The sequence below is a fragment of the Formica exsecta genome, unplaced genomic scaffold (assembly GCF_003651465.1).
Source record: "Formica exsecta isolate Colony F162 unplaced genomic scaffold, ASM365146v1 scaffold1010, whole genome shotgun sequence".
NCBI lineage: Eukaryota > Metazoa > Arthropoda > Insecta > Hymenoptera > Formicidae > Formica > Formica exsecta.
The window spans coordinates 94,662-115,376 of NW_021848349.1; the positions used below are offsets into that span (position 1 = coordinate 94,662).

Below are 20,715 nucleotides of genomic sequence, written 5' to 3' on the forward strand. Positions count from 1 at the left end.
TGGGTGGGTGGGTGTGTGGGTGTGTGTGTATGTGTATGTTATGGAATATTATACATTTTTCTTAAAACTCTTAAGCACATAAATCGTGCTCACGTTTCGTGTAGTATACTATATGTATTCTCAAGATAGACTAAAAATAATAAGATTTTTTATCATTCTTTCAATATTTTGCATATTATTTTAAATATAATATTGAAATAAATATAAATTTATCTTTAATGAAAAGTTGTGAACACTTTTAAAGTTATACATATCATCAGTTTTTATATAGTTTTTTCGGTTACTCTTTTAGGTACTGTGAAGCCATTCCGATTAATATTTCACACGGACAGTACCGAGGCACCAGGCGATGTCGGAAATAAAGGTTTCTGTCTTAATTATGTGCAACAACCATGCACAACAAAATTAAAATAAGGACCATGGTAAAATTAAAAGACTAAAACACATTTGCGGAATATCAATTTTTATTTTAAAATTTTTAACACAGATTTTTTTGTAACATATATGTTTTTTTCTTTACACGAATATATCTTCTTCAACGCGCAGATGTGTTAAATTTATTATATCGCGCACATTATCGTAGATTAAACAACAATCCCGTAGAAGAGAAAAAGATACATCTTTTTAAATTTTTTAATAGATATTCTATTCTTATATAGAATTTCCCTATCCATATAGTAAAATATACAATAATTAAAGTGTTAAGAACAATAAAAACAATACGATAATAATAACCGCCGTAAAAATTATTGTGATAATGTTCCGTTATCGTGTAACTCATTGATCTAATGTACAGAATAATAGCGGTAAAATATTATAATTACAACATTATAATATTCACAAAACTTTCACAAACTTCGAATCATTAACAGCTGCAAGTTGGTAGACTCACCAAAAGGACTTAAGCCAACGCTTAAGTTATAGATGTATACAAGCATTTATACATTTAACAAAAACAGAGGTAGCTTTTTCCATCTCTTTGTGATAAAATATATAAAATTAGTAATATTTAAATATGATTATAGAATGATATACGTATTACCCTCGCATGTGTGCGCGTATATTATATGTGGTTGATGTATATATGTGTGTGTGTGCAGGGGGGAAGTGAATAGGAAAAGTGGTTGTTACATAAATGCCGAAGCTGCATCGGATGACCTCATTATGTATATGTGTACTCATACACACAGTTATTCACGAAAATGTAATCAGGTGTCTTAAAAATTTTATAATATGATTTTCGATAAAAAAAAAGAGGGAGAAAAGAGAGAAAAGAGAGAGAGAAGAGAGAGAGAGAAAGAGAGCAAAGAGCACGATATATAAAATAAGTTTTTATAAATTGTATATTATTGAGGGCACAAGAGGATATAAATATTATATATTCCTAAAACAATAGATTTTTCCAATTAATCCTTTGAATAATTTTTCGAAATTTCCTAAATATTTATGCTCTCTCAATTTCGTGAATTACTATGTAGTTGTAAGCTTTTTAGCAGAAATAATGTTAAATTCATTAATTATATCGCTTAACTGTGCATCGGTATTCATTATTCAATCGTTATTCATTATTATTTTACACATTATATTGGTCAAAATATATTGTGGTCTACTCTAATCAGATAGAGATGCCGTTTCTCGCATTTAAATGCGGAAGAGTAAGACGCGACCACAACCTACTTATTTAAAAGTGTCAGTCAAGATAAGTATAAACTGACCTTATCATACAGTCTAACGGCCATCACAGTTATAATGAATTTTCCTTATAAGTCTTTTGAAACATCACGACAATTTTCACATTGTTTCATTCAATATAATTCAATACATTCAGTAATTCTGCTTTTTAAGAGCTATCATGCTGAAATATAAAAACTTGATTTCTCTTACATCGACTACAAGCATGGAAAATATTTACAACATAAAATAAATAAATAAATAAAATCACAAATAATCGCGGGCTAGTAAGAGTCAGACGCGGATGTGCATCAGTTTCATAGAAAAATAGAATAATAGAAAATAAATAAAATATCTTTGGTTTTATAAAACACATAGTCGGCCAAATATGTAAAAATGTTAGTACATTGATACACACGTATCTTTGATTTGATCATGCGATATTATTACATTATAAGTGTTTTTAACAAATATATGTATATGTCGCTTATCCATTTTCAATTATTGTGTTTCATCTCTCTCAATAATACTGCATATTCTCTTCGAGATCATATAATCCGATCATTTATATTGTATAATCCGACTTTTTTGATCTTTTTTTTATTATGTGTGATAATTATTATTATATTATCATAAGATAATGTTATAAAATATACAATTAATTATTATTGCCATTATACAGTAAAAGTGACTTGTGTTACATTACTTACATTTCGACTCGTTCTACCTTTATTCCCCACGTATCAGTGGCTTCGTCTAGAGAAATCTAATATATTTGTAATATTTAAGTTAAGATGTGATTAATATATATTATAAAACATTTCTTTTCTTAGAGTATTTTTTACGTGCTATATTGACATATCAAGCCTAAAGAACTTGACCCATTTTAATATGGGTTTCAAGCCAGCTAATACTAACAGATCTGATTGTAAGTCACATCTCAAATTGAAGAGTATCAGTGAATGATAAAAAATTTTTATAGGTGCAATGACCAAAAAATATTCATTGTTTAATTTAAGAACTTTACGTATTAAATCTCTATTTAAGAAATAAATAAAACATTTAACTATATGCGTTATAATTATTTTTTAATATGTTAATTCTTTTGAACACACTGCTTTTTATAATTTGAATATATTCATATTTTATAAATCAATGCTATATACTGCTATATAATTCCGTCGTTGCGCATCGCGTATTGGTAAACCTAAAGTTATTTTTTATTTTATTTCAAGCTGGATAACTGATTAAGAGTCGCAAAATGAGTGAAAGTATCATATATATTAAAATAATTTCTAGCAAAGTTTCGAATATCCAAAACTGTACTACATTATAGCCCTTTGACATGATTCTCAAAAATTGGATACATCAATAATATGATCATGCGCGAACGGTCTAAAAAACTAGTCGGCGTCAAGTTTTTTTTTACATACCTGCATATTTCCGGAGATTGTTTCACGTTCGCTCAATATTTCATGAAGCGGTCGCGTCCCCATAGTATTCCTCAAGGTTGTTTGGGCCAGTAGTCTCGTGCTATGATGCGCGTTTTCCACATTCGCAATCGAAATTGTCGCGTTATTAACGCGATAGTAAACCACTGCGTCGACGGATACCGTAACGCTGTCTTTTGTCAATACCTAATATAGATAGATGTGAATATAGATAGGTATGAATATAGATAGATAAATTGTAGATAAAAATGAATTAATTAATATTTTAGCATAATTTTTAGTTTAAATGATCAATGACTCAAACAATAATCACTTAACAATGATATGTTCACAGATGTTGAAGAACTATTTAGTAGCCTGATAATAATAATATTCGATAATAATAATAATAATAAATTATGAAAAATCAAAATAAGAGAAATTATAATATTATATATAATGTTATAATATATGTAAATAAAAATAGACACAAAAGATGCCTATTATTACATTCTTAAAAGGATGACAAGTTGATGGCAAAGCAAGTTTGAAATAAAATAATAGTAGTTTAGGATTTTATAGATATCCATTAGTAGCAAATTGGAATATCATAAATTAACAGCGCTTTTTTAACACATTAATAACCAGCACGTGGCTTTCTCTATTTTTCTAATTTATTGAACAGTTAATGATATGTGTACGACGAAATATATTTACATTGCGTTCTTATATTGTCATTAGCCTAATTGGATAGCTATTGTTTAGCATAAATGATGCAGAAAGGAACCAGTTTTTGAATGTATAATTTTTCAGATATAACCATTTCTTAGAAGAGAGAGAGAGAGACATTTTTTTTATAAGACAAGTCATATATCCAAATATGTATTAGTGAATATATTATAATCAAATAAACAATGTATGTATAAATATCGCTAGTAAGAGTTGCCGATGTTGGACCAAATAATCACACAGGCTTCTAAAGTACAGGTATTCCTAGTGACTGTAAAATTTATTATCCTTAAGTTATCGAAAAATATATATGTTGAATTAAATCTGTTGATTTGAACTTGACAAAACGTGGTTTAATGCCCTAGGTTTAAATAGGCAAAGTTTAAAGAATTGTTGATTGTGTTAATCAGTTTTGATAATATAATTCAATATTGTCATGTGCATATGTCTTTTATAAAATTACCGAAGTAAAAATAACCGCTTCTTAACATTTATCGACTAATTATTGTGCGAAATAAATTTTGTTTATAGTAATCAGTTAATTATATCGTAAAATTAATCGCAGTTGTACAAGTATAATTTGATGTTAGTGGCAGTGCGAGATTTGTGAACGGATTGTTAATCTGTGTTTAATCATTGTATATATTTTCCACCATTTAACTGTTAACTACGAATATACATATATTTAACACAAGTGGAATTATTGCCGTGTCAAAATTGGGATACATACGCAAAATTGGAAAATACGCAAATATCGATGTCGTTCAATTACATTCTATATCCGTGCTATGAGCAAACGTTTATATACGTTTTACAGCACGTAAATGTGTGTAAAGTAACTTTGTAAGATTTTCCAAAAATATGTTTTTTTTCAGTCTATACTGTATACAATTCTTCGAGTCGATCCTGCGCGACGAAATTATATACACAATACAAGTTACAAGTACTCCCTGTGCATTATACAATATAATCACTTTACGATTACAGCTGTTTAATTTGAAATTGTCAAATTGGTCAAATATTGGCAACTCTCCATCGTTAAGATATATAATATGCAAGCTTATCAAATACATATACGGACAAATCGTCAAACGAAACTCTTTATTTCTTAGAGAGTTTGAAGAAAACTGTCATTCCTTTTTTGTCTGTTATTATATCTCGCAGACGTGACATTCTTTTGCGTGATTATTCCTTCGGCGGAGCTTTCATGAAATAAGTCAGCATATCAATCGGTAGCGGGAACACAATGGTAGAATTTTTCTCCGCCGATATCGTGTTCAGTGTCTAAAATTAAGAGAAAAATGCGAAGAATTTGAAAGAGATATATACACACAAGGACAGTGATAGCAATGGTAGATTATTTTGACAATACGTCTAATCGATAATAATAAATTAATCGCGATATCTCAAATTAATGATAATAATATAATTTACCTGCAAATAACGGAGCTGCAAAGCAGCCGGAGAATCACCGATGACCTCCGACGCCTCTCTCAAAGCCCTGCTAGCCTTTTGTTCACCTTCTGCGGCAATCACCTAAGCAAATAATTACAGGATTATGAATTTAACGTTGCAAATCAAATAATAAAAGTTTTTATTAACATGGCTTACTTTAGCGCGTGCTTCACGTGCAGCTTCGGCTTCTGCCGCCATGGCTCGTTGTAGTTGAACAGGTAGACGTACGTCTTTGCTACATAAATAATGTAAAAATTGCTATTTACACACCAAACACACACACATATATGTGTATAATATATATATATATATATATATATATATATATATATATATATATATATATATATATATATATATATATATATATATATATATATATATATATATATATATATATATATATATATATATATATATATATATATATAAGAGAGAAGAGCTCAGAAATAAAATTTCACAACAATTTAAAAAATGAAAAAGAAAACAATTGATGTCAATAATTATAACAGTTGCTTTTCAACAGTTGGTTACTCCATTATGCATAACATATTATACATATTCGGTAATATTTTGCAATAGAGAGATTTGAAAATTCAAAAACTACCAGTTAGTTTGCGTGTGTGTTCCTTTCTACATTATTACTTTTAAATATATATATGTTTATGAATTAGATTTTACCTCTTGCGGAGGTACATCGTATGTTCGCGTTCGTAGGTCAACGCGCGCATAATTGTCCACGCAGGGCAGAATAAAAAAGATTCCTAAAAAGGAGAGAGAAGTATAAATATAATTAGGGCTTCCTTTAATAATTGACAGGGTTCAAGAGTTGCGCGATAATAAAGAGAAAAGATAGCATTGCATAATATTCCTAACCAAATCATTTAACTATATATGAATTTTACAATAAAACATTATGTGTTAAAAAATCATACAATTATAAAAGTTTCTTATACATATAACCGCGCGATCACAAATGTTGTGTGACAATAAGTTAAACAGATTGTGTCCGCTTTTTGTGAAACTAAATGAGTTAACGCGATGGTTTTAATATCTTACCAGGGCCTTTGGCACCGCCCGATAAAAGACGCCCCAATCGAAATATGACAGCTCTCTCGTATTCCTGCACGACCTGCAAACATTTTTTCCGGGAGATATTAAAATGAGGATTTTATTAATTAGTGGATCTGAAAGAGTAACAATGGCAATATGAGTTTATTTTTAACAAAGAGTTAATATAAGTTACAAGTAAAGCGGACGGACGTTTCGGGTCTATTTGGAGCCATCTTCAGCGTACTAGTTTAATTCGTAAATTCCTACACGGTTCGCATTATATATAAGTCCGAGAATTAAAATTACAAAACAATATAAAATAAAATAAAATCGGTGTGTCTAGGCACATTATATATAAGGTCAGAAAAATAAATTAAACATTAATAATCGATATAAAAGATGTAAGGTAATGTAATCTGTGTGTCTATACGCCATCGCCGAAACTCTCCTCGGATATAACAGAAAATATGTACGTCACATTTCCAAATGTCTGTAATATATAAACGGTTTATGTGATCGGTGACGTGAGAGAGAGCAAATATGAAATTATAAGATTACTTACACGCACACGAGTGTTCAGGTAACATAGCGAGAGGCGATCAGCGGAGAATTACAATTATCTAATGACACCACGACTCTTAATGATATACTGAGAAATCATGACTTCATAGCGAGAGGCGATCAGCGGAGAATTACAATTATCTAATGACACCACGACTCTTAATGATATACTGAGAAATCATGACTTCATAGCGAGAGGCGATCAGCGGAGAATTACAATTATCTAATGACACCACGACTCTTAATGATATACTGAGAAATCATGACTTCATAGCGAGAGGCGATCAGCGGAGAATTACAATTATCTAATGACACCACGACTCTTAATGATATACTGAGAAATCATGACTTCATAGCGAGAGGCGATCAGCGGAGAATTACAATTATCTAATGACACCACGAAGTCATGACTTTCGAGGATTGGATTTTTACTTTGTATTTCAAATAGACAATAAACGAATAATTTCCCACTAAGAGCTTTAAAAGCAGAATTTTCGACTATGAAACAGATTAGATGCATGGTTTCGAAAAGAAGTGATATGACTGTTTAAAGTATCAGAGTAAATATTGGATTAAAAATTGAGATTGAAAGCAAAAGAAAAATTTTGACTTAGACACTGCGACATAAATTAATGGTTGATTTTACCACAAAATTAATAGTAAAGGCCATAGATTTGAGAAAATTATTAATAGCCTGTTAATGAAAGCGTGTATGCATGTAAGCTGCACACATGCATAGATACACATCACTCAATGGCTTGCGATATAATAATAAGATTGCAGCGAGAATAATTGTGCGCATGTTTATTGCTCAATTGGGTAAACAATGTGATAAATCTTTTTCGAAGAATATCTTACCTTAAAGCAAACAAAGAGAGAGAACGGCATCGTCAAAATTACGATAATCCATGACAATATAACAAGAATATTCCCGCATAATGTTGCATCTCCTTGCGTACTGTCCTCCGCTGCAACATATAATAATAAAACGTGACTCATTAATGTTCAAGGAGGTTAATTAATACGCGAATAAAATAAATGATTGAAATATTTACTTATTTTTTTTACAGACCATGTATTAAGTCAGATATTTTTACAATGGATTTATAATAGGAAAGAAAATTAAGTGTAGAGATTTAGGGAAGAAAAGAGTTTAGCGAATTTTCTAAAGTCTGGTATTAAAAGCAATGACTTTAATGACCTAGTTTTCAGTTATAGTAGTTTGTCGATAGTTGAACAAGAGTTGAATAGTATCAAACGGCGAACAGTATCAAAAGATAATATGTGTTCCAAAATATTATCAGATAGCAATGTCGACACAATTATATACAATGCTATTGACTGTCGTAATTATTTGTGTGACCGACGGCACTAATATCTCATTTTTGAAGTATACACTATATACGATAGTGTCACTGTAAGAATAACATTTCTGTAACTCTGACACAACTTGTATTTTTCTAATTCGAGTACTTGCTATCTGAATTTGGCTCTTTATCTTACGCTCCTTACTATTAATAATAAAAATCTGGCAGATAATGACATATTATTGCAAAATGAGAAACAATCAGAATAGTTTGATTAATATTTAAAGTAATTAAACAATTTAGAATCATAATTAGGAAATTATAAAATTTAATTTTAATTATATAAAATATTTATTTACTTAAAATTTTGAAATATGTATCACAGAAAGTTCTATTCCGGGAAAAAATAAGTAAAAGGCAACAAAGAAGATTTATAATATTTGTCAACAATGTAATATTTTGTAACGTGTTCTTAGAAAATTGAAAAATGCAATTCTCGAAAAAATTATCACCAAGAAAAAATATTATATAATTCATTCGCGTATAGAATTCTTGGATAACGTTAACGTCTATCATTACGCAGAATGTGAAATTACTTTGTGCAAATGAATATAAGTGTATGTAACGATATTGCCATTATTCCTGTCGCTATAGGGACAAAAGAAGTACATCATATAATATTCACATTTATTTAGCTATTCAATAGATTAGCTTTGTGTGCGTGTGTGCGTGTGTGTGTGCGCGCGCGCATATATGTATGTGTATACATATACACACAACATGTTTATTTGATATTAATCGCGTAGGACGTAAAATATAAGAAAATCATGTACGCGATATTATCATGAGATAAATATTACATAACAATATTGCTTAGCATTAATTTTTGAACATAAATCTGAAATATATTGTATTAAAATATATAAATTTATACGCGCGTGCACACACAAAAAAGTGCATGCACGCATTTTCCTATTGTAGAGTATATTAGAAATGTAGAGATATACGTAGGTAAAGAGCAGTTTTCTTCTTACTAACTTATTTCCTCTTTGCTTTAATAAATAAATCTAGAATATATGCGTAAAATTATGAAATTGTATAGGACGCGTTTGTACGACGATATGTTACAAAAAACATGTTGTAAAAAACAGATTGATTATTTTGGATCACACAATGCAAGTTATTTGTGAATGTCTGTAAAAGTTTAAAAAGATACGCATAGATTTTTTCTAACATATTAATAAAATAATGTAGGTAACTGTCTTTTTTCACAATTGAATATATGCGCGCGCGTGTGTGTTGGTAAACACGTACAATCGCCATTGATTCCACCTGCCTTCGGCTGCTTTACGCGCCGATCAATATACATACGTCATACATGCAAAGCTACATACAACCTACATACGGAAAAATGATAACTCTGCAGAGACGAAGCTTTAATCAAATTTTTCAACTGTGATTTAGTCACAATATTATGTTTTAGATAAACATCTAACAAAATTTATAAAGAAATTTAAATAGATTTTTAGTTCCCGGTTTAAAAAAGAAATATTTATATCAAGAAATAGAATCGATACAATTTCCATGAGTTTACATTTCGATGGCATATAGATACACGAAAATAAGATGTACGCTTAACTCTCTGAGAGATGCAGTCTGATTTTTATTTTTTAATTTTTCAAAGAGATTATATATATGTAATAATACAATTTAGAATAATAACACTTTTACGAAAAAAATAGTGTTTGTATGTATACTACATTTTTTACAGATACAGGCAGAATTATGATAGCAGAATAGATGAGCTGAAATAAACACACACTTTGATAAGTTCTTTCATAAGTGATTCCTAAAGTTATGTGCTTCTAATAAAAATTATAAGGATGAGATACAGGATCATTCTAATCCCGAAAGCACGCACATCGGAAAAGATTAAACGCAATCGGCAGGTAAGATAAGAGCTTCCGTAAAAGCACCTCAGTTAAATTTTTTTCTTATCAATTTTCATTCTCAATATAATTGCTTACCATCTGTCATCTCGGAATAATCCCAGATCTTAGTCCCGATTCTCGTTCTGCCACTTTATTGGGCGGGACCACCGAGATGTGGCTCTCTCACTTTCTCTCTCTTTTTATCTTTTTCTTTTTTCACAAAGATATTAGTTGTTTTAGATAATTGTTGTTCAAGAATCAAAATTGAATAAAATGAATGGACTAAGTTCGGAGCACGTTATTCGCCTTTCACACGATTCATTGCGACTAGATGTTGCCGCTCGAGTTACTACCTCTCTCTCACTCTCTGTCTCTCTCCCTCTCAGCCCAGTAACCTCCCTTTCGTTCATCCCTATCTGTTGCCCTCGTCGAAGCAGCATGCGCGAGATGCGCGTTCGCAACACCCTTGGTTGTTGGCTGTCGCCCTTCTTTCATCCTCTGCCGTTCTTTCGTCCCTCATTCTCTATCTCCTTATCCGCACTCCCATGTAATTCTTCTTTCATTGGTAAATCACCGTTCACTTTTTCCTCCTATACTTTTGTATTCACTCCTCCGCTCATCTTATTTAATCGCAAGGATAAGACGACATATTTGAACATCGCTACGGTAATAATCAATCTGCATTTCTTCCACCTCAGAAAGAGATGAGTAAATTTGATTACTTTCTTAATTTTTTTATTTATACGTACACAAATTTTTGCAAAATAGTGTTTCCCCATACTATTACAGATATAAATAGCATTTTACTTCAATAACAGTTCGAATGACAAATTTAATGTTGCAAAAAAAGAATTTTTTATAATATTCCTAAATTTCTTAAAAATTTATTATCTGTAGCAAATGCAGCAATTTTAGCATACACAGCTTCTATATATTACGATATAAAACTACCGTGCGTGTTACTTTCTTGTCAGAATGGATATTTACGTCGCTTTCGCGATGCTATCATCATCCGATCAATTGCGAAAGTAGAAACAACAAGGCTTTATCAGACAGTTATCAGAAATTATCCTACGGTGGTGGCGCCGTACATTATTTCAGAAGAAACGAGGTAAATGTGCGACGTTGTTCGTTATTGTTAGAATCGAGACTAATCAAACTAGTCTCTAGACAATTTCGATCTCTATTGGATATTTTATTCGACGATGCGCGTTTATAGCGAGTCTATAGAAAGCGTACAAGGTGAATGCTAATGCGTTTCAAGTTCACTTGTATCTATACATGTACAGGGTGTCCCAGACCTAGCGAGTCATTTTCTTCGTTTTATTCGAGCTTTACTTTTCCTAAGAGAAAACATTGGGAAAAGTCATCACATGCAAATTTTCACTAATTCACAGATATATCAAGTATCTCTATAAATAATGTTTAAATCGTACATGAATATATTCAAGTAAAAGCCGTTTTTAAAATCAATCGGAAAATATAATTTATTAGTATTATTTGATTTCCAAAGCTCTCAACTCATTAGTAGACTTATTTTCCATAATTGATCGCAAACTGTAAACATTTTCGGTATTTTTGTAGAGGAAAGATTTCTAGTGAAAAAAGTATATTGAGACAGAGAAAGAGAGAGAGAGAGAGAGAGAGAGAGAGAGAGAGAGAGGGGGGGAGGAGTTTTTGGACACCCTGCACATATTAAATACATATATATATGACCGGATAACGATCGCGAGTCACAAAGAACGACCAATGCGGCCCGTCAAGATCGACTGCCTATGCACGATTCTTTCTACTTGAAATCTCGTATGAGTCGCTCGCGTAACTGTTTCATTAACTATGTTTGACCGAAATGGCGTATAAATTTTACTTCCGATAGTGGAGATACAATAAGGTATAAGGCGATTTACTGTAAATCAGATGATGTGTGAGAAATTATGATGTAAAAATTCTCTCTTCTACTGAAACGTAGGAAACATAGGAAACGTGGGAAAAACAGAAAGACATAAACAATAAATTATTGTAGTACGCGTCTTATCTTATGAATCATGATACATCAATAATCAATAAAATATATTTTTGATAGCACAAAAATTTCGCGCAAAAATAAAAAAACTACTATTTTTATCAGCAGATTAGATCCGTCGGGAATACAAAATGCGCGATACTGCATTCATTCGTTGAGCATCAAAGTAGCAATAGCAAACACAGATTTAATACCGGCATTTCGTTAAAGTTAATAATATCGCGATTCACAATGTTTGGTTACGTATCTAGTATTTGACCTTCTTTACACACATTCGTGAAATAATTTATTTCTCGAACTTAAGGTTAAGAACAACGATATACGTATAGAGCTTCGTTTATGACTTCCGTCATATATGTATTGTATACGTTTGAAATAATCGTTATCATTAACACTTGTATTTGTAAGAAAAGAGCGACACTTACAAGGACGTTTATTAATCATATTTCTCAAAATAACGTTTCAAGATAATAAAATAAAATTAATGAAAAAAATACAAGATGGCAATAAGATATGAAATAAATTGAATAAAGTGCGCGATTTGTGCTGTTGCAAACAAAATAAAAATAAAAAACAAAACAAAAGCAAAATTACACGTACATTATTCGTTTCGTTTGTTTTTTTTTTCTCTTCTTTAATCAATGATTAGAATATGAGATAAAATCGAAAACATGAGAAAAATTTCTCTATCATACAAATACTCTTGTTATGTTTAAAAATTTCACTTAATCGTCATCGTGGAAAACTCACATCCAATGATTCGCCTTTGGATGTCATCAGGTCGACTGTTAACCTGCATCGTTGATCCATTGCCGTTGCTTATGGTCGCCATAGGTATATCGGTAGGAGTAATGCGCGATTCGAACCTCGCCACCTAAATAAACAGTCGAAACTCCGTAAATGACAACGTTTTTGTGAATGCACATGAGCGAAACGTTCACCAATCAAGAATTTAGGCATTTTTGTTTTATATATCTCTCATTTTCTCCTTATCTTTTTTTACACATTACACATATGATATATCATCTAATATACAATATTAACTTATTATAAACACATGTATATAATATTTGGAGAAATTTTTAAGAAATTCTCTCTCTCTCTCTCTCTCGCTTTTTCTTTTTCGACACTTTTACTCCCATATAGCACAGAAATCTTGTAATAAAATATTCTGCAAACTTTCTACACTATATGAAATTTCCCAATTTTATTACATTGTAATATTTTTATTGTAAAACATCAAACAAAACTTTATTATAGACAAAACGTTACTGTAATATTGCCATTGAAATTCTCGATATTTATATTATATCTGCGGCATTGCAAGATTTGCGTCATTACGAAAAATTCTGTCTTATTATATGGACTGCGAAACTTTCATCTCTGTTTATGTCAACCGTTCAATTGCGATGCGCGCACCACCGACCACCGCACAAACAAGACAACATTTGAACAGTGGATGTATATCAATGATTGCATGCGATTGCACTCATTTCTACCACAAATGCAGTACACGATTTAATCATACTTCTCGAGTTAGTCATATTTGTCAATTAATCGGACTTGATTTCGTTCTTCATTTCAGGTCGCTCCGACTTGCCGGCGATGATCACACAAATGCTAATTTGCTACAGATCCACCATCATTCCGAAATTTTAAGAACTTTGCACCCGCAGTCAAAACAATTGGACTTTTATTAAATCATCGGATAACGTTCGGACAACAAGTTGACAAAAAATTCGATTCGCGTAGGTAGGCTCGATTAGGGGGTGCGGATTTTATTTTCGTCACCTTGCTTCGCTGCCGACGACGCGTAACACGCTGACAGAAACAGAGTAGACAGGACGAGAGACGGGAGTGAAGTCGTCGTCGCGACGTCGCGATGTTTTATAGACAACGGGCCGGGCGCCGCCCTGGCCCTAGCGAATACGGTAGTGCTAGTGCACGCGCGAGACCGCGAGCCTCGAATCGCCTCGGCCCGCGAGCATATAGTTCACCGTCACATACACATACGGCGCGCACACCCGCTGCTGGCAGTTATTTTCACAAGTTATTTATATCTCGCATTCCTCTGTGTATTTCGCGCCTTATTGTCCTTATGTATATAATTGCGAAATTTTCCAGATATACATATATGTACAGATTGGAACAAGGACATTTAAATCCGATTGCGTACGATCCCTCTTTTCGCTTTTCACGATTATTCAATCTTTGAATGCATTGTTTTGAAATAAAAATTTGGAATTTGGAACATGTTTAGACAAATGCGTTTATTTCTTTCCACATATATGTTCAAATATACGTATATGTATGCATGTACATGTTGTATGTGTGTACAAAGCTTTTGAATCTTTCGAAATTGAAATTGATTATTACATCGATTGCGTTTTTATATGTACATTGCGATATGTAATGTTAAAAAGCAAATTGTATTACAAGATAATATACGTACAAATTTTGTGCGCGATTTATTATCGTAAATAATATATCTACGTGAGAAGAGACACTTGCAAAGGGTGCAAAGGGGAAAACTCACCTTTCTTCTTATATCTGGTATTAAAGGCGAGTCAAGGATACACGTAAAAAAGGTCAATAACCAATGGAACTTAAATCAATAAAACTGTATTAATTATAATCTATAAATTTATTTTTGCGATTTCAATATTTTTTATCGCGCGACAATTACTGCGTATTGTTGCGATGGCACTTATTAAAATGCACTCGATATATCAGATATACATCATAAACTGCATTTTACGGTATCTATGTAAATGAACGCTTAATTTCAAAATTGAGTGTTTTTACTAGCAAAATCTTGCATGTATATGATAATCCTATCACGCGTTGTATATCTAGTTAGATATACGTGTCTCGAATTGCTTTCTAAGCTTCGGTGAAAATCAATTCTTTGTCGTAAATGATAAAATTATAAATATTTCCTTTTCATTGCTGGTACAGTAATATCGTTAAAGGCTTGAATACACGATACTTTCTCATATTTTAAGTTATATGCATAAAAAGTGAAATATAAAAATGCACGGGTTTTACCTTTGTGATCCATCTTGCAGAAAGGATAATCAATATCGATTTCTTTTTGAATGCTATTTCGTAGTTATTTGGCGATTTTTTAATATCTGATTTACACAAATCTCTCTCTCTCTCTCCCTCTCTATGTATATATATGTATGTATGTATAACGGAGGCAAATTATTACAGTGCGAAATAGTGATAAATGACAATGCTATATGAAATACGCTTCCATCGCGAGTTTCGAGAGACTTTGTTATTCGCAACTTGACATAACCATCAACCGTTATCTACGGATCTATTCATTGGTCGATATATCGAGTCACTTGTTGCGATCAACCGGTAAAAACTGACTTTGTCTTTATCGTTATAATATTCGCTGTATGTAATTTTGCGACTAAAATATTTAGAAAGCGAGACCGGCCTCTGAGTAAGTAGTAAATATCTTTTCAATCGAATTGGCATATGCGGCTGTCCTCAAATCGAGTCCAAGATTGAATTTCATGGCAGTCTTCATAATGGCCTATACGAAAGAGAACGTTTGTATTGGTATTTTGCTTTTTACACAAAATGTAGTTTATCTGTAATTAATTACCCTAGCGGATCTTTCCATTGTATAATCCAGACCAGAATGGACAATGTCTTTTTCGGAAGCACCGGATATACGCTTCTGGAAAGCTTCGGATGGTGTGACGGGAATACGACCGCCAACACGACCAAACCTACGTTCCAGAGACTCCTGTACCGACTCTACAGACAAAAATAAATTTGTAAATTACATTTTCAGAGATAATGTTTATATTTCAAATTTACTCAAATTTTTTGTCAAATTTGTCAGTATCAATTATTTAATTATAGACCTAAGAGATGATAATTGGATTCTCTCTCGTATTTGAAGGTCAAACGACCGTACGATACGTGGTTCAAGTTCTTTAACCATTCAAAAAATGAGACTGTGACACCACCGGCATTAATATACAGATCCGGGATTACAAGAATATTCCTATCGATTAGAATCTTATCTGCGGCAGGAGTGGTTGGTCCGTTGGCAGCTTCCGCAATTATCTTTGCCTACAAAAGTAAGATCTAAATTAATTATCACCTCAAGTGCTTTAAAACTTGACTGTTTTAAAATTGTATTTCTTCAATTTATCAAATCTAATGGAAAATATAGTACTTATACATAGCTATTTCTCACTAGCGAGTTTATTAAAAAAAATGCATATTCTAAAAAAAATAATTTGAAAAAACAAGTCAGTCAATTTCAATGTATTGTAATTTGATTTGCTTTAATTCAATGTTAATTTATATATTAATATATATTTCAATATAATTTCATATATATATATATATATGCACCAATGCAATTTCTTTTAAATATATCTATGATAATCAAAAGTTTAACAAAAAGCGATATATCAAAATATATTTCGTGCAACGTTAAATCGCTTTACCTGAATACGTCCGGCGTTTTCTTTGGTAATTACTTTCTCTATGGCAGCGGGTATAAATATGTCGCACGGCTCATACATAAGATTTTCGCCTTCGTATGGCTTGGCTCCAGGAAAGCCAATGATAGTACCATTTTCTATGCGATATTCTTCTAATTCCTGAAACGCATGGAAAGCGTAACTATCGATAAACAAACATAATTCCGTCGTTTAATTCGCAGTAAAAATTTAGATAATTATAGTAATCAAATAAGTGCACCTTTTTGCTACTTACCTTTGGATCGATACCTTCTGAATTATAAATGGATCCATCGTGTTCAATCACGCCTATGCAAGCCGCACCCGCACGATGTAAGTAACGCATCGAATGCAAACCTACATTACCAAAACCTTGGAGAATAAATGTCTTGCCTCCCCAGCCAGGTGTAGTACCTACAGATTATTACATCTTTCTTTATTTATATACTGTGGCATTCTCTAATAAAGCTGTTAGATATTCAAATGCCGTAAGATAATATTACATAGACTATAGCAGAGAGATAATTTTTTATTGTACTAAATTGAAAACTTTCTGATGTAAGAAATTATCTTTTTTTTTTTTTTAAATATAATCTAAAAATTATAATTTACATAATTCCTATTAATCTATTTAATCGCTTCATAAATTTATAACAATCGTATCCGAGCGATAATATCGCACATTGTATGTATGATATGTTATAAATTAAAAATAACTAATGAGCAATTTGCGCGCGAACGTACCGATCATGCTCATATAATTAGCCTCATTGATAAAATTCTCTAATCCATGAAACACTCCACGGCCTGTCGCGGAAATGCGGCCATGGATGCCACCCTGGTTAATGGGTTTGCCAGTGACGCAAGCGTGAGCGTTGATATCAAGGTGGCCGATAGTTTTTGCATAAGTATCGGCTATCCAGGACATTTCTCGCTCGCCGGTTCCCATATCGGGGGCGGGTACATCAGCACCAGGTCCTTAAAGAAGATGATAATGTTTTTTCCTCCTATTCTTCCATACAAGATCCTATTTTTATCTTGTGCAAGTAAAAACTATAGTAAATAAAACGCATTAAAAAATTTCCGCTTATTGTTACAAGCTAATAAATGTGGCAGATCAGTTTTTACAATGTGTTTAGGTTGTAACGTAACAGCGGTGAATTTTGTGCGGCAATAAACATTACGAATGATACAGTAGAACCCAGCAGATTGTCTACTCGCGACGGCATCTAAAATTATCGCGCGAACGTCACGCCTTCGCTCGCATCGCTTCATCACACGTTTACGATGATGTAACGTCAGAGATTCGTCTTTGTCGGCCAACTGAGAAGAGCTTTCTCCGTTGTTTTTTTCAGAGTGATGCAAGCTTACCGATGAATCCCTTCTTTGCTAATTCCAACGTAAATCTCCTGGTAATTTTCTCCAATTCGTGTTCCGAATAATTTTTAGGATTGATCTTAATGCCGGCTTTAGCGCCGCCAAAAGGCACGTCGACGCACGCACATTTGAATGTCATTAGAGCCGACAGAGCCTTAACTTCATCCCGTGAAACGTCCATCGAGAAGCGGATACCTATAAATAACGATGAATTTGTTTATTCGTTAAAATTTTTTATTTCATCTCACAACAAACTTGCAATGTCTGGATAATTTCATCTCATTTTGAGTAACAGACACGAAACATGATATAGTAATTATACCATTGTGTAAAAGTGAGTAAAGTGAGTGTACATAGCGCTCATGGCGCTTTGGTACGTCTTTTGAAATTTTATTTAAGTTTTTCATGAATTTATTATACGTATATAGATTTATATGTACGAGTATATAGATTGCGTTGCGCTTTTTGTACTGGCTCTTGTCCGCAATGCGCGGAGACACACGAGAGATAGTAATTAAGAAGCGCGAGATGTGTGATGTAGAGGCGCTTTTATTGTAATTCATCAGTAACGTAACGTGAGAGCCGTGGGCTATCTTTATTTTTTTTCTTTTTTTCTTCGTATATGTGTAGACGAAGCTATAACACACGTAATTGTCAGCAAATTCTTTTCGCAGGTATTTGGCTGGATATGTATATACATACGTATTTATCGCAAACTACATTTTCAAAATATTGTATAAAGTAGAGTGTAAAAGTAGGAAAAAATATGGCTTTCACTCTGGTGTGTGTGTAATTGCATACATATAATTCTATTAGAGTTAAGATGCAAAATGTGTATACTTTGTTCAAGTTACTACCGGAGACCGTTTCCATGACACAATAGTCGTAGACCGAAATGCGCGTAAATTTGCACAAATTTTTATCATATACATCACATCTGAGCTTCGTTGGATCTCAAGGCTGAAGTCGTTAGTCGTTAGCGCAACGAAGCCATAAAATTGTCGTAAGTGTTACGTGTTTATCATGCATCAACGCCAATAAATAAATCACTTTAGACAATAACTATACGTATAAATGTCAATGACAATATTCTCATATCGTTATTCGAAAATAGAAAACTAGAAATAAGTAATAAAAGTAAACAATAGGAGAAATAAGTTGACGATTTTCATCAATAAAAAGCTCTCTCTATAAATCTTGAGTATATTACATTTTGTACGAATGATATCTTTTTGACGAATATTCCACAAACTATGCATCGTTTAGTGTAGAAAAGTGCAAACTTATCACACATCGGCTGAAGGCAATTTAGGTATGTGAAGCCAAAGATTCAGACCAAGCAAAAAAAAAAAAATGGGCACGCACGAACGATCACAAATTAATATCAATAAACGAGCATTAAATGTTTATTTTAAAACATTTCTTTAAAAATAATCCTTTCATATAAAATTTTCCATGTGTGTGTGTGTGTGTGTGTGTGTGTAACGCATTATTTTTATAAAATTATTATTTAAATAAAATTTCTTATTCTTTTATAAATTTATATTGTATACTTTATATTTTAGGTGCATAAATTTTGTATTCTATTTTAAAAGCGGACAAACACATTATGTAGTAAAGTTTATTCGAGAAGAAATATCTCGAGAGAGATGGACAGATACGAATGTCAAGTGATTCACGCGAGTTTCGCCGAGTATTTGATCGAAAATAGAGGAAAATGAGAAAAAAAGCGCAATGCACGATACTATAATAGATATTCGAAAATTGATAAGAGACTCGCGTGCATGTCTTTCATCTCCCATACCTCCTTTGCAGGGTATTCGATGAGTCGAGTGCTGGGCACGATAGCCGGTGATCATCTCATAGTCACCGGAATCGCGTCTGAGCGGAAACGTGGTTTCGAGGATATGGTCGCAGGGCTCCATGAGCATCAAGATACCCTTGACCTTCTTCTTGCGATCTTCGATGGGTACGCGCGATCGTTTGTTGATGTCCTCGACCAACTTGTCTTCGATGATTTGGCAGGCGCGATGAAAAAAATATTCCACCATATCGAAGAACCTAGGGTTCGGTGCTTCAGGCACGTCCTTGAGACGGTCTGGAATTTGGTGATCGGCATATCCACGACGGGCTGCCGTTTGAACGGCAGCCAGCGCAGCGCGCGCCAGCACGCTCTGCACGACGTCATTGCCCGGTGCTTGCTTCAGGGCGATTGATGATCGCGTAAGACTCCGTATGTGAAACATCTCTGCTCCGCGCGATTATTTATCACAACGACGATAATTAACTAATCTGACCTGATCTGACGCGACCCGATGTGAAACGCGAAATCCGATTGTGATCCTCCTTCTCTCGCTGATTACGATTACGACCACGACCCGTCCACTCATCGACCTGCGACCTGGACATGCGTCGACCGACTGCGCGTGACGCGTGATGTGAGATGTGACGCGTGACTCCTCCTTAGAACATATATAAATGGAAGGGGAATAGCAGGCTGAAAAGTGTCGAAGGAAGTGAGAAAAAAATCGTAGTTGCCTCTCTCTTGTGAGTAACTACACATACAAGCATCGTGTCTGTAGTATACATACTTTTGTGTACACACACATGGCCGCGCATGCGCACTTTTGAGCAAAGTAACTCACAAGAGAGAGGCAACTATGATTTTCTTTCTTACTTCCT

At 33.0% G+C, this 20,715-nt stretch overlaps 4 protein-coding genes and 1 long non-coding RNA gene across 6 annotated transcripts in view; 2 read left to right on the forward strand and 3 right to left on the reverse strand.

Moving 5' to 3' along the window:
• LOC115232739 overlaps positions 1 to 543 on the forward strand; it is a 6,346-nt gene extending 5,803 nt beyond the window's left edge. The window contains exon 8 of the mRNA XM_029802802.1: positions 293 to 543. Coding sequence (XP_029658662.1) covers positions 293 to 414 — 122 coding nt within the window. The 3' untranslated portion in view covers positions 415 to 543. The remainder of the gene's footprint in view (positions 1 to 292) is intronic.
• Positions 544 to 2,355: 1,812 nt separating this feature from the next.
• On the reverse strand, positions 2,356 to 14,428 carry LOC115232753 (band 7 protein AGAP004871). Of its 2 annotated transcripts, XM_029802824.1 has the most exons (7): positions 13,952 to 14,428; positions 12,911 to 13,034; positions 7,758 to 7,867; positions 6,345 to 6,417; positions 5,967 to 6,049; positions 3,105 to 3,308; positions 2,356 to 2,437 (listed from the first exon to the last, which is right to left on the reverse strand). In XM_029802824.1, the coding sequence occupies exons 2-7, from the start codon at positions 12,990 to 12,992 to the stop codon at positions 2,378 to 2,380; spliced, it is 612 nt and encodes a 203-aa protein (XP_029658684.1). In that variant the 5' UTR covers positions 12,993 to 13,034; positions 13,952 to 14,428; the 3' UTR covers positions 2,356 to 2,377. The 2 variants fall into 2 exon arrangements, with proteins under 2 accessions (XP_029658684.1, XP_029658694.1); XM_029802834.1 differs by lacking the exons at positions 12,911 to 13,034; positions 13,952 to 14,428 and adding an exon at positions 10,234 to 10,536.
• LOC115232766 lies at positions 6,482 to 6,941 on the reverse strand. Its single transcript, XR_003883652.1, has 2 exons — positions 6,901 to 6,941; positions 6,482 to 6,828 (listed from the first exon to the last, which is right to left on the reverse strand). It is a non-coding gene; the product is annotated as an uncharacterized LOC115232766 (long non-coding RNA).
• On the forward strand, positions 10,388 to 13,937 carry LOC115232748. Its single transcript, XM_029802811.1, has 3 exons — positions 10,388 to 10,803; positions 11,112 to 11,248; positions 13,746 to 13,937. The coding sequence occupies exons 1-3, from the start codon at positions 10,411 to 10,413 to the stop codon at positions 13,858 to 13,860; spliced, it is 645 nt and encodes a 214-aa protein (XP_029658671.1). The 5' UTR covers positions 10,388 to 10,410; the 3' UTR covers positions 13,861 to 13,937.
• Positions 14,429 to 14,785: 357 nt separating the features above from the next.
• Positions 14,786 to 20,476, reverse strand: LOC115232720 (glutamate dehydrogenase, mitochondrial). The gene is made up of 8 exons (XM_029802769.1): positions 19,838 to 20,476; positions 18,028 to 18,228; positions 17,401 to 17,634; positions 16,913 to 17,070; positions 16,642 to 16,797; positions 16,048 to 16,258; positions 15,783 to 15,937; positions 14,786 to 15,710 (listed from the first exon to the last, which is right to left on the reverse strand). Exons 1-8 carry the CDS (start codon positions 20,277 to 20,279, stop codon positions 15,594 to 15,596), a joined length of 1,674 nt encoding a protein of 557 aa, XP_029658629.1. The 5' UTR covers positions 20,280 to 20,476; the 3' UTR covers positions 14,786 to 15,593.
• Positions 20,477 to 20,715: the final 239 nt, after the last annotated feature.

Bases quoted from the DNA above. Each gene is read 5' to 3' on its own strand.
- LOC115232753 (XM_029802824.1), bottom strand. From the start codon at position 12,992: ATGGCGACCATAAGCAACGGCAATGGATCAACGATGCAGGTTAACAGT. The intron at 7,868-12,910 runs GTGAGTTTTCCA...TATATGTTGCAG, and splicing joins CCAAAGGCGAATCATTGGAT to CGGAGGACAGTACGCAAGGA. The intron at 6,418-7,757 runs GTAAGATATTCT...AAATGTTTGCAG, and splicing joins CTCTCTTTGTTTGCTTTAAG to GTCGTGCAGGAATACGAGAG.
- LOC115232720 (XM_029802769.1), bottom strand. From the start codon at position 20,279: ATGTTTCACATACGGAGTCTTACGCGATCATCAATCGCCCTGAAGCAA. The intron at 17,635-18,027 runs GTAAGCTTGCAT...ATCTTCTTTAAG, and splicing joins AGCAAAGAAGGGATTCATCG to GACCTGGTGCTGATGTACCC. The intron at 16,259-16,641 runs GTAAAGCGATTT...TTACTTTTGTAG, and splicing joins AAAACGCCGGACGTATTCAG to GCAAAGATAATTGCGGAAGC.
- LOC115232748 (XM_029802811.1), top strand. From the start codon at position 10,411: ATGAATGGACTAAGTTCGGAGCACGTTATTCGCCTTTCACACGATTCA. The intron at 10,804-11,111 runs GTAATAATCAAT...CTTTCTTGTCAG, and splicing joins CATATTTGAACATCGCTACG to AATGGATATTTACGTCGCTT. The intron at 11,249-13,745 runs GTAAATGTGCGA...TCTTCATTTCAG, and splicing joins ATTATTTCAGAAGAAACGAG to GTCGCTCCGACTTGCCGGCG.